Source organism: Pelodiscus sinensis, chromosome 5 (genome assembly GCF_052426305.1).
Source record: "Pelodiscus sinensis isolate ZL-2025 chromosome 5, ASM5242630v1, whole genome shotgun sequence".
Taxonomy (NCBI): domain Eukaryota; kingdom Metazoa; phylum Chordata; order Testudines; family Trionychidae; genus Pelodiscus; species Pelodiscus sinensis.
Window position 1 is genome coordinate 51,447,320 of NC_143056.1, and position 13,962 is coordinate 51,461,281.

Sequence of the window (13,962 nt, forward strand, 5' to 3'; positions counted from 1 at the left end):
CAGAGTAAGGTTTTGGCTATGCCAAGACAATGGGATGTGCTTGGAATTTGATTCTTTCTTATAAAACAGAAAGGGAGGAGTCTGGTAGGAGGGAGTTATATTGTAGAGAAAGAATATATTTAAATGAAGAAAAGGAAAACTTATTTAAGGACCCAAGCAACTCCAGATAAATCTTCTAATAAGAAATATTGTAGTTTTGGAAATTCATTTATTTCAGGGCAAAAGCTGATCTCTAGCATGGGTTGATAGACCGAGGCTATAACCTTCTGTAGAGTTTGTTGTTGCCTCCTTTGAAACATCTGGTTCAGGCCACTGTAGGAGACAGGATGGTAGACCAGATGGACAACTGGTCTGATTCACTATGGCAATTCTTATGTTCATATGAAATGTTTAAAAACATCTAAAACATTTTTCATTTGTTGGTATCACGAAGCATATCCATAAGGTTCTTATGATTTTACTATTTCCCTTTCTTGAGACATTGTTACTGGAATTCTCCTGATTTTCATGATAAACATTCTTGTCTAAAAATGCAGTTTGGACTTCTTCCATTCTTTTATATAAAGATGGCTTTCAAAAGGAGAATATATTTCTTTAAGTTAAGCAATTTTCTCGTAATTTTTCAATTTTTGTTTAAAACTATTATGACAGTTACTGTAACAAGTAGTAAGGGATACGTATGGTACTTGATAAATGATATAATCTGCAGGTAGGTCTTGCTTCTACTACATTTGCTATTGCACTGAAGTCATACACATACCACAATTACATATATTTGCAATCTAAAAAATGTAAAAGGCACCAACCACACACGTTAACAGCAGATAGAATACACATTAAGTTTTATTTTTGAAATGTTATTCTGTTATTCATATACATTACATTAAGTACAGTCTTTCCTTAAAAATTATCAGATTAATGGAACGGTTTAAGTTTTAATGTTATAACAAGTTTATAGGTATGAAGGGGTCATCTGATTGTTGTCATGATCTTTTTCTTCACATTTCCACATTGCCAGGTAGTTTCAAATAATGGTGTTTTTGAATCCTATTTCTGCCCAAGTTGGGACAGCTAAATACAAAGAGACAAAAGAAAAAAATGTCATGTTGCTAGGATTATTCTTTTAGCCCAATAAATTCAGTTTACCAAGCACATTTTGTTGTGTTACAATTTTGCTTACTGTTTACAAACAAAAGCATGCCAGTTAAGAGAAAAATGTAAGGTATAAAATGCATCAGTTTATTTTGCTCTGAAGCTATAATAAAAATGAACGGCTCTGGAATGTCTATTAAACAAAGCCAATCATTCCTAAAACAAAAAATGTATAGTCACACAATTTAGTACAGTGGTATTGGCTTCATAGTGTACACTAAGTTCTCTCATCCCTTTGCAGCAAGTGTATGCTTAGGTCTGCTAGACATGTATTTAAATATCAATTCATTTGCTTTAACAACAATAAAATGACTAACAAAGAAACCCGAAAAACTTTAAAAAAAAACCAACAAAGAGACTGGTAGCACTTTATAGACTAACAAAACATGTAGATGGTATCATGAGCTTTCGTGGACACAGCCTACTTCTTGAGATGACCCTTCTTCAGAAACCTAGGTGATGGGTGCTACTGCAGCACTAAGAAATGTTCAACAGGGTCAGCTTGGCTGGGTAGTTGTGTATTGTTGGAAAGTGATATTACTCTTAAATCTCACTGTCATTTATGGCTGATTCCAAAAGATATGGAGAACCTGCAACACCCACTGAAGTTCATGGATGTAGCACTCTCAAAGTCAGACACTAACTATGCAAAGTTTAGGACAAAGCTTTCAAAACAGTGTCAGATGTTGATGTTTACCCAATTGGAATATTTCAACAGCTAATATGGGCTGACATTTATAACTTGGGCTTCTTATTAGAAGTTTTTACTTTTACCAATTGATCTATATTCAACTTGTGTCAAACTGTGTCTGTGCCCATGAAAGCTCATGATACCATCTACGTGTTTTGTTAGTCTATAAAGTGCTACCAGACCATTTGTTGTTTTTTAAGTTTGTGTGTTTCAAATAGTTCAATTTCTAAAACTGAATCCAATAAAAGCAGTGATGGGATATTAAAGCAATTAACTCGAAGTACTGAAAGTTTAAAATCATGTTAGTGGTAACCTACCTGTTTTATAAACTGGGTAGCATTAAAAAGTTCACTGCAGCCATATAAGACGTGTTTGCCTTGTTTGCCCTATGCAAAGACAAGATAAAGAGAGATCAGTTTTAATAGAAAATATTATAAAGATATTTTGGATAAGATGGCTTTATGCACATTAGGTCTTATCTACCCAGGTACTAAAAGGTGAACATTTAAGAATTAAACTAAACCAAATTAAGGACATTTTAAATCTGAAGAGAATCAATGTAAGGGACTGAGGTAGTTTAACTTAGTATTCCCATGTAGACAAGCCCTGAAATGAATCCACTTCCAAAATGGACTAAGCAAAATTAGTATAAAGCCTTTTAATTTTGGAATAAGAATACTCATATAGGGACCAATTAATCAGACCCAGCTTCTCATACACACCATCCCAGAGTCTAATTACCAGGCCTTTGTTACAATTTTTAAAAGGATATAAAATCTCCATCTAAAGGGCTTCCTTTCTATCTCCCATGGAAAAATCATATATCTCTGTTTTATAATATAAGAAGGCATTGCTCTAAGAATGGTAGCAATGCATATGCATAGCAATATATTACGGTGAAGCCTAATATCCCCTCTCTCAGTCTACAGCCTATTTGCATGACAGGGAAAAGTCTAATTACAACAGTACACTGATGATACAATCTCTTACCCAAGACCAGAGATACCACACTTATGTCAATCCACTACACAAGTCTTGTTCATTTAGATACAGTAACTATGGGTAAAACATTTTCAGTTTGCAATGACTATGAACTGTTTTTGTTCCAGCAATATTTTCCTAATAACATCTAAGTCTGCAAACTCATCTGGACTCTTTATAGGCAAACACAGATTTGAGATCCTCCAGTACTTTCCAGTAACGGTATTGATGTTATTTTGCTTTCTCTCAATTTATATCCAGTTCACAGTGACTAGGAGGATGGGTCTACTTCAGTGTTGTCTCCCACCTATGAAAACATGAAGGTCTACTCTGCTATTAGAAGAGAGGTCTGCAAAACCTCAGGCTCTCTCTATACTGGCAATTGAGGGACAAAGCTTTTGTCTTTCACAGATGCTTAAACTCCCACCCCAAGTCCCTCTAAATGACAAATGACAGAAAAGGCAAACACAGCTCCTGGGGCGGTGGAAGTTTTTTGTTAGCAAATGAATCAACAAACAGCATTTACACTACCCAACTTTAAAGCTGTGTAGTGTAGACAAAGCCTTAGAGAGGCGGCAGCCTGCTTTCTTGCTCAAACATTTTATCATTTTTAAGACAAAGAGATAATGTATTATGTCTTCCTGAGAGAATTAATACTGAATTTAAAATCCAGTACTTTCTTTACTTGTTCAATCCAAGATTTTACAGCCACACAATTATTGGAGATGAATTTCAAGTCAAATAGTTTGACTGCTTTTCACACTAAATTCCAAACTCATCATGGCAATCAAACAAAATCTAAATGTAAAGTCATATGGAAAACCACACTGGATTTAAATCTCCTGTGATACAATATACTATGTGACTTGTGTAAGGACTTAGACTTAATGGCATTCAATCATGTAAACAGGGATATAGTCTTAAGCCATTTTAAGGTACTAAGAGCTTTATTACTAATACTCAATGCATAAGGTTTTGTCTTTTAAACAGATCACCAATATTAGTGATCTGCAAAATCAATGACCAAAAAGTTTTTCAATAGAAAACACAATTTGTCTTTTTATGGTCTTGAAAAGAAACTACGAACAATGCTGTGTTTATGCTAATTAACCTTATGCAATCTTTTCTTCTATTTCCATATATGCATCAGATTACTTTAATTCTCCTTAATCCTCAAGGTCTGATATTAACCTTCTTTTGCAGCTTAGTTAATATTGCTACAGGCAAATCAGATGAGCAAGGCAAAGCTATCCCAGAACCATTGGTTTAGTCAGTCTGCAACTTTATTCTTACATTTCTGGGAGTACTTGACAACAGTGCAGGTAATTCCACAATCACTTACATATACCAAGGGTAAGAGAACTGCTGCTAGCTCTCCCTTTTACCCATCCAGCTCCCCAGCCAGCCCACTACTGGGACCTTGCCATTCCCTCTTCCCCAAAAAGGGATTAAGAGTTACGAAGGAGGGTGCCTTGGCTCCCTGCTGTACCAGTCATGGGAGGAGGCCCCAGGCCTTCCGACAGGGGAGGGAGGAAGAAGGTGGCAACTGCCCCATAGCCTGGGCTTGCGGCCACCATTGCTATAGTAATGGCAGCAGCAGTGGCCGGGAGCCCTGGGTCTTTTAAATTTCCCCCATAACCTCAGGGGGCTTTAAGGACTAGCTGGAGTGGGAGGGCATAGCTGGGTCTGGTTGATGCTTATGGCTGGCTGCCCTCAGCCCCGCCCCTTTTGCCCAAGTTCCCACTCCTCCCAGGAATGCAGAGCCTCCTTCCCCAACTTGCCCAGGGGCCTGGCAATTCTGTTGGCCCCCATTGGAGGCCCAAACCCCACTTTTACTCCCCACATTCTTTACCAGTTCATTTTACCTGATCACTGTATCCCTTTTCACGTTTTACTACACAATATTTGAGTTACACATTCTCACCTGCAGGAGCTTTAGTAGTAGAAAACGGTTTTATTTTTCTAATTCTATCTGCTCCTTGCAAATTAAGGTAGCCACACACAATGATGTATTTATATCAATCAACCATATTCACCAGTATGGCTGGAAAGTCTCACAAACATGCAGGATTGATAGCCTCTCTCATGAGTTGTCTTTGTGGGGGGTAGAGGTAAGGCTATGTTTTAGTCACAGGTATTTTTAGTAAAAGCTATGGACAGATCACACACAACAAACAAAAATTCACATTCCATGACCTATGACTTGTACTATGTACCCCTAACTAAAACATGGTCTAAGAGTGCTGTGCGGGGGTGGCCCTGGACTCCTCCTGGTGCTGGGAAGGCGGAGGGATGGTGGGGCTGGAAGGCTGACTAAGGCTCTGTGCAGTTCTCCTGAAGCGGCTAGCATATCCCTGCAGCTCATAGTAGGAGGGATGCCTGGGGGGGGGGGGGGGAGGTCCTGCTTGTGTTGCTCCCGAAATAAGAGCTGCTCTGTAGCACCCATTGGCTGGGAACCATGGCCAATGAGAACTGCGGGGGCAGAACACAGAGGAGACACATTGGCCTCCCCCTAGCAGTTGATGATTACTCCCCACCCTCGAGAAAAGTGTCACACTGCACCCCACTCTTTTGGCCCAGCCAAGTCCCCTCCAATCCACAATCTGCCTTAACAGTGGCCAGTCCAACTGGCGAAGGGCTACTTAATCTGCCCAGGAAGCCCCATCTGCTGCGGAATTCATGGAAAGTCATGTAGCCTTAGTTATAGGATCTGCTGATTGATATACCAGCTTTATATCTCTAAGAGTGTACTCTGTCTTTCAAGATGGCTGATTGTTCTTTATCACATTTTCATTTGATAACCATAGTAGTATCTGAAAGCATTTGTGGTGATTCTCACTTAAATGTGTTTCCAATTACCACTTTAAACTTAAAATTAAATTTCTGCCAGCACCGCAATCTTGTGAACAGTGACTAAAGCATGGTTTCAAAGAAGCCTTCTTCCAAGGAAGCCACTGTTCCCAAACTCCCAAGGGATTGGCAGCAAGAACTGGCCTACCACTTGGGGTGATAGCTGGGTTTCAGAAATCAGCTGAGAGGAAAATATGTATAGCTCATTTTCTTTTAAAACCTTCAGAGTAAAAGCCCAAGTGATGGTGCTTCCTCCCCTTGATTTGAGGTAAGTAGAAAAGTTAGGAGAATCTCAGCTTTGATTTGAAAACTCGTTTCTAGCTTCTGTTTGAGAAAACAGTCTTGAACAAGGTGTATTGCTAAACTAATCATTATTGTACTCTAGTTCTGCAGAAAGTAACTGGGCTGAGTTCCAAAGATATGCTTTGCCCATTCAAGATACCTTACATAAAATGAGTCAGTTTAGGTTATATCTTAGAACAGTCCTATTTTATACCACAGACCAGCAAACTCATTCAAAAACTTTTGGTGGACCAGCGTGGAAAGATTTGCATACTTATTATGGTAATTTATTTTAAGCGGTCGTGTGTTATTTTACATTACAGCTGTACACACACAATACATATCATTGTGTGGATGGAAAGATCAAAATCATACATTGTTAAACAGATGGCATGCTTTGCAGAATAGTTCTGGTTGCCTCTCCAAAAATGAGTGAAAAAGTGCTACAGCAGTCAGGGCAGGAAAAGAAGAAGAAGAGAGGGAAAGAAAAGAAAAGGGGGACCAAGCCAGGAAGAGGCTGGGCTTAAAGTAGCGGGGTGCTGACCCCAGCTCCTGCTTTGACCCCTCATTCCTTCCCACCCACTTGAGAAGTGGAGGCCCCTGTTCAGTCCCAGTCACTCTGCCAGGGATCGCCAAATCAGCCCCCAGGGCTCATCCCAGCCCAGGTGGCCCTGCTCTACCATGCAGCCCAGCTGCCTCCAGAGCCGTCCTGCTCTGCCATGTGGGCAGGTTGTCCCCAGAGCAACCCTGCTCTGCCATGCGGCCCTGCTGGACAGGACACCTGGCTGCCGTGGACGTGCTTGTTTCTCAGCAACTTGTGGGACATGACTGATCCAGTTGAGATGCACATTCAACAGCAATGCCTATATTCCAGGAAGTCAAATGTGAATCAGTACTGTTTTATTTTAAATTTCCTTTTCCAGACTGAAGCAACTGTCAATTAGTTCATGTCTTTGTAGCATATAGTACAGATGGAAAGCTATCCTATCCTATCCTATCCTATCCTATCCTATCCTATCCTATCCTATCCTATCCAGTTTGTTCTTTGGCAAAGGAAAATATCATGCTGCTTTTCACAAAATCATACAAACAATCCAATAAAGTTTACTGGGTAAATGACTTCAGTAAATTCTTTAGAATTTGTCTACACTACTAAGTTTGGTCACCAAAAACTGCCTTTTGGTGACAAAACAGTAAGTGTGTACACACCGCAGTGCAACTTTTGTCAGGGGAAAATTCCTAGTTTTGTGACAAAATACTTCCACCCTACAGAGACTTTTGTCTTTTCCATTTCATTCATTATTGACAAAGTCAGTGTAGACACTACATCTGCCTTAATCACTTTATTTGACTCCAGAAAGTGTCTCATAATGCTCATTCTGACTGCTCTGATCAGTAGTTTGAACTCCACTATCCTGCAGCCAGGTAAACCATCTGCCCCTCCCCTATACAAGCTCAGAGAATTTTAAATTCCCTTTTCTGCTTGCTGATTCAGCGTGGAGAGGTTTCATTGAGTCTTTCCAGGTGACTAAAGCTAACTATTGCACCAAACACTCTCCTATTTGGACCGCTGCAGAGCTGGTGGATCTGATAAGCAAATGAGGAGAGGAGGCTGTGAATAGGGTTGCCAGGTGTCTGGTTTTGAACCGGACAGTCCAGTATTTGAGCTTTTCTGTTCGGGAAACAAATTGAGAAAATATAAATGAGAAAATATAAATGTCTGGTATTTTCTAAGTAAGATGTAATGTAGGTGGTGATGTAATAGCAAGCATGTCTGGTATTTTTGTTGAAACCATCTGGCAACCCTAGTTGTGAAGTCCCAACTGCACTTGAGCTGTAGGAACTGGGATACCAATGGGCACATATCTTAAGGCTTGCATGAAGAACAGCTACAAGAGGGACATGCTGCAGTGCAGAGTGAAGATAAATGAGATGATGCAGATAGACCATAAGGTGAGAGGGGCAAACCCTCGCTCTGGTATTGGCACCTAAGGCCTGTCATTTTTATATATAAGGAGCTGGACTATCTTTGATGGTAACCCCCACCCCCACCACAAAGTGTGCTTTTGATAGGCACAAGGCAAGGAGGCAAGAAGACTAAGCCAGAAGATGAAGTTATGGATGAAGAGGTGGAGTTATTCTTCCAAGGTGAATTAACATCAACACACTTACGGATGTACTGTTAATCTCCATGTATATTTCAACAGTCAGTTTGGTGTTTGTAATATATTCATGATTTGAAACATTAACTGTCACCCCAAAATGAGGCTACTGTAAAACAAAATGCCATTATCTGCAGTCCTTGCTCTGAATAGATTACAAGTCCAGAATCATTCGCAAAGCGCTGTTTGCTAATAAGCACTTCTATGCCTGCAGATTAAAGTTATTAGAGAGTATTTCTGGTTGGTAGCTAATCTTTACTCACAGGTGGCTACAACTGCTTTAACTACTACCAATACCTAGTACTTCTGACAATTACTAGGCAATAAATATTCTTTTAATATTGACGTAAATGAAAACTGCACTGTGATTCAAAGCATCCACGATAATGGTCAGCAGTTAGTTGATAACTCTTGACAACATTGTCTGTAATCAAGATTTAAGTAATTCCTCTACTATTATAGTTACTCTTTGAGCCTTTGCAGTTGTAAAAAGGTCAACATTTAATTCAAACAGTAAAGAGAAACAAAGTTAATAATCAATTCATCATCTTCACAGATTTAAATGTTTCTATTATGTAAAATATCACTCTAGGTGAAACAATGTGCCATTATGTAGCATAGTACTCATAATTCTCAGCTATACTGCAAGTTTAGCGGTAACAAAACTGCACTTAGAGCTAATAAGCATTCAACATTTTAAGTCTAAAAACCAAATTTTCTACTTTGTATAAACTAAGGATTTCAGATGAATTTAATGTAACAAGCTCCTACAAGATTGGGAAGGTAAATTACATAGGCTACAATTAGTTATAATCAATTAATTACAGGATATAATTGGCAAAATGTACTTAACCTTTATGTAATCAACAAGATTTTGATATTCAATGTAGTTGCCTCCTCCAATCACAAAAACAATTGCCTAAAATATAAGCACATAGAAGAGATAATTAGAATATGCAATCAATTTCCTTTAGTATATTGAGTTTAAGGTAAACCAATTTTTAAAACAGCAACTCTTTTTTTTTAACACGGTGATTTCAAAAGCAAAAAATAAAGTGATAAATAATTTTGTCTCTCTGATATTCTTACAAACCTAACTCTACATAAGTATCTATTACTAAGGGTATTACTTGAATTTCCAATACTATAATTACTGTCATTTAGGGGACAGAAAATCACAGATTTCAAACACAAAACAGGATTGTAAAATTTTCCTCATCTAATTTTGCTTTTCATATGCTTTTTCACATTTCAAATATGTCTTGATAGAAGAAAATGGACGACTGTGAGTCAAGGAGTTACTAATTTCTACTGATATAACCTTTCACAGTACCAAAACAATGATTAAAACTATTTTCACTAGCTAAAAATTAATTTGATAGTGATGTCTATATTCTATCACTGCTGTTACTTTTAGAATTTCAATTAATATTAGTAGGTTCAATAACACCAAACAACTACCTGTTCAATAAAACTGCTAAGGTGGATGAACTAGTAGCCTTTTTTTCCTATTCATGAATGATCAAAGAACGGATTGATTTTTAATAATTTGTTCAATATTCAAAAATATCTGAATAATTTATGTGAACATAGCCTGTAAGTTATATGCAACATTTTCACTTTGACAATTTACTATTTAATGTATGGTTAGTGAAGTCACATAGTATTGTTTTTGGTCTCCAAGTGAATATAAACCAAAAGAGAAGAAAAACCAAAGACATTTCAAGATGGCCGTGTAAACATTTTCATCACAAATCTTAGCATTAATTATTAATGTATTGTAATAAATAATGAGTTTTTTTAGAATAATTTCTACAAATATTTGTGCAAAATGAATTAAAAAGGCAGCAAATAAATAAAATTTGAGTTATTATTGGAACTACTGTTTATGAATACTTTTTTGCAATATTGAGCTCTGTAAGGACTTACGGACAACTAAACTTAGAAAGGCAGTGTGTTCTAAAAGACTAAGTATGGGACTGGGAGTTTAAAACTGCTGTGTTCTAATTATGGCTCTACCATTAAATCCCTAATGATTACCTTGCAAGGGTAATGTAAGAGTAGTTAATGCTTATAAAATCCTTTGAAGATGAAAGAAGCGCTTCAGTATAACTGCTAAGTATAATTAATAATGAATATAATTAGATTAGTGATTTCGCAAACAGAATCTCCCAGTTTCTGAAGTCATGATCATAAAGCGATGGAACTTTTAAAAATGCTGTTAAAAGTATGTAGACCCTGATTTGAAGAACACATGATTTCTGCATAACTTACCTCCTGGAATGGATTTTTGTTTCTTGGAACTGAGCTGTAATAAAAATGAACTGCATTATAATGAAATCATTATGGTATTAACATTGGAAATAATGTCTAGATAGATGGTATTTCTGAGCCATACTGGGAAACACAACTGAGGAATAGACTGTGGTTGAGTTAGTAGGTCACACTTTTTGAGCAGCTGTTTATGATGATTTATACATTCAAAATATACCCAGCCAAAGGTTGGGTGAATGTAATCAGGTTTGTCGGTGCAGAGAAGAGAACACAAAGAAATAAAGGGGTGGACTTAAAAACCAAAGGCAGCAACTTGATTAGCCTTCTAAACTTTAGGGGTGTGTGTGTGTGTGTGTGTGTGTGTGTGTGTGCGCGCGCGCGTTTGCATGACAAAGAGAAACCCTCGGGGATTTACTTCAGTTCAGTGTGTATGTTAAGTGGCCTGCAAGCCAAATAACCAATATTCATGGCTGGACCCCTTTAGCTTAGGATACAGCCCACTTCATAATCTTCTTACCCCCACTCTCCAAAAGAGGGGATGAGGATAAACGTGAAGGGTATCTCCTTTTTTTTGCTACAGGCTAATAGTCCCTACAAGTTATCTCTGGGGCTCTTGCTCAAGTTGATCTGTGGGAATTGTCTCTTTGAACTTCTTATCCACACAGATCATCAACAGCACAAGCTCCGCTTATAAACTTACAACTTTTAAATTCCTGTCCTTACTCTTTGTTGTCTTGAACCTAGCCTCCAGACTGCTGCAAGAAAGGTAAAAACAACTGCTAGACACCTTGTGACTCTTGCCATTGGGGAAAAAACCACTCCTGATCCCTAAATGTCAGACTCATAGCATGCTGGAAAGGCAGTGCAAACTATATTTTCATTACAATATAGTGAAAGTGGGGCTGCTACATGTTCTGAAGGCTTCAGGGACAGGGAAAGGTGGGGAAAGCACACAAGATTATCAACTCTATCTCCTCCAAGTTCCTAGACAGTAGGCAGCTGGGAAAATGAAGATATATTTTTTCTTTTCTGAAGCCCCTTACATGTACTTTTTGAGGGAGGGTGGAGGGAAGAGATGGCTCTGGAGCATCAGAGACTATCCTACTTTTTCTCACTCTTATGTCCCGAGGGCTTAACCAAACATTCCCCTTGAGGACTCACATGTAAGCTGTGATACGAGGACACAGTTCATGGAATGTTGACCACATGAATTGCCTATCTTTCAAATATTCATTTTCAATAACCCCAGGGCTCTAATTATGTTTTGAATAAATGCCCTTTTTTACAACAAGGGTACAATAACCCTTCTGTCTTTTGATATGGATATATGCAAAACACCACAGACAGGAACAAGAGCCTTATCCAAAGTCAATGGAATCACAAACATGCAGATATTGTAGTTTTTAGAAACCACAGTTATAAGGATTCCAAGTGAGGTTTGAGGAAAGAAATATCAGACAAAGCAAGATACAAGTATAAAGGAAGCAAAGAATGAATTGATTTCTCACTCACGCTTCAGAGGTAGCCGTGTTAGTCTGTACAGGATAAACTTAAAAAACAACAAATGGTCTGGTAGCGCTTAATAGAAAACATGTAGATGGTATTATGAGCTTTTGTGAGCTGTTGCTCTTTGTCTGTGTAGATTCTTGCGTTAGTACCCTTCCTATGTAACTGCTATCCTATGATCCTTATCTGCTTCTTTTAACTATCCAATCTTTAGGTTACTAGTTCTGCCTACTTGTTTTTCCCTTTGATATTTTCATATCCTCTGCTCCTTGTTTCCCCACCCACTTTCTTTTTTTCCTTCCCCTTTCTCCCCTATTTATTTTGGCTCTGCACATCCTAAACTCAAAATTCCAGTCATCTGAAGAAGTGGGCTGTGCCCACAAAAGCTCATGATACCATCTACATATTTTGTTAATCTATAACGTGCTACTAGGCCATTTGTTGTTTTTTAAGTTTATCATTTTTTCTATAATTCTTTGCAATTTCCTTAAAATGGTTGAATAACAGTTCAATCAATATTGCCATTCTTCATTCCTGTATACTGGAATTAATCCTTTATTACAGTTGACATTCTGGAATGAATGCAGTAGCCTCTTTATTCTTAGTGTTGCTAATATAATTCTCCCTTATTTAAATATGATCTTTAAAGTCATACATATTCAACTTTACTCTTCTGGTCAAGCCTCACAAATACTGATAGAGGAATAATGTTGGAAGAGAAAATTAGCTTTTCTGTGAATGGATTAGTATAAAATAATTATTGTATACATTTAAAAGGAATAGGTAGAAACTCCAACAGTCCACATAATAGAAGGATATGTTGAAATGAAATTAGTCTTGTGTTAAAGAATATCTCAAAGATATATTAATAACAGCCTTTCAGTAATCATACTGCTGAATAAATTTTTAAGTTGAGTTTTCTGGCAGCTACCTGGGTTGGTTTCTTGAATCATTTTCAGCTGTTGAAATAATAGTGTTTGATTTGTGCAGCATTGTTCAGAAGGCAAGCATGAGTATAAACAAAAGCCTCTGCAGCCATACTTATTCTGCTGCCTCTGTTATTCTACTTGGTTGGGTAGTCAAGTCAATACTTGACTAGTCGCTCCCCACCCCTTGCTGCCTCTCTCAGTGGTTCCCCTCTGCACCATCCCCATGGGAAGGTAGGGGAGGCAGAGGTGCAGCGAGGGACTGGGTGCAAGCTGATCTCAGACTCTGTGCCTCTGCTTTTTAAATGTAGGAAGAGCTGCCAGGCTCTTTCTACATTTAAAAGGCAGAGGTGCAGCACGGGACGAGGAACAAGCCGGGAATCAGCTGTCCCAGCTCGCACCAATGTCCCAGACACTGCACCTCTGCTTTTTAAATGTAGTAAGAGCCACCAGGCTCTATATTTAAAAGGCAGAACTGCACCGAGGTTAACTCCTGGGGCAGTGTGAGTGGGGACTGCTCAGTCTCAGCTTGCACCACCCCAGGGAGCTAACCCCACTGTGGCTCCTACTACATTTAAACTGCAGAGCTGCAGCAGGGTCGTGAGCGCCCCCCCCCCCACACTTTTCAACTAATTGAGTAGTCAATGGAAATGTCATCAACTCCTTGATTAGCAGATTATCTGCATTTTAGTTTTCCTACTGAAGATCATTCCTGCATGCGTCATGGAATGAAGAAAAGAGACAAGAAGTTGTTTCCAAAAATTAATTTTTCTGAATTATATGCACAAAATCTTGCATCTGCACTGCATGTTGCAATATGATGATGCATGAAAGCACATACTTTCACATACAAATTGTAGTATGATTGCATAGAAGCTGTGATATCGGTAGGTGCAAATTCGGTACTAAAATCAATGTATTTTTTGTTTCAGCCAAAAATAATAATAATAATAATAACAATAATAATAAGAAGTTTGGCTTGATTTTAATAAGTTAAACTATTTTTTCTTATGCAAAACTGCACTCAAACCAGATGTTTCAGAGTAACAGAATAAAACAGTCTGAAAGATGTTGCTATATTTAAAAAAGAAAATAAACAGTGCTGCCAATTTTTACTGACAGCTTTCAACACTAATTT

At 38.1% G+C, this 13,962-nt stretch overlaps 1 protein-coding gene across 2 annotated transcripts in view; it reads right to left on the bottom strand.

The window, feature by feature from the left end:
* Positions 1 to 825: 825 nt before the first annotated feature.
* SCFD1 (sec1 family domain containing 1) overlaps positions 826 to 13,962 on the bottom strand; it is a 105,336-nt gene continuing 92,199 nt past the window's right edge. For both annotated transcript variants that reach the window (XM_075926991.2, XM_075926990.2), the window contains exons 22-25: positions 10,393 to 10,426; positions 8,972 to 9,037; positions 2,161 to 2,229; positions 826 to 1,071 (exon numbers count right to left, since the gene is read on the bottom strand). In XM_075926991.2, coding sequence (XP_075783106.1) covers positions 1,048 to 1,071; positions 2,161 to 2,229; positions 8,972 to 9,037; positions 10,393 to 10,426 — 193 coding nt within the window. In that variant the 3' untranslated portion in view covers positions 826 to 1,047. The remainder of the gene's footprint in view (positions 1,072 to 2,160; positions 2,230 to 8,971; positions 9,038 to 10,392; positions 10,427 to 13,962) is intronic.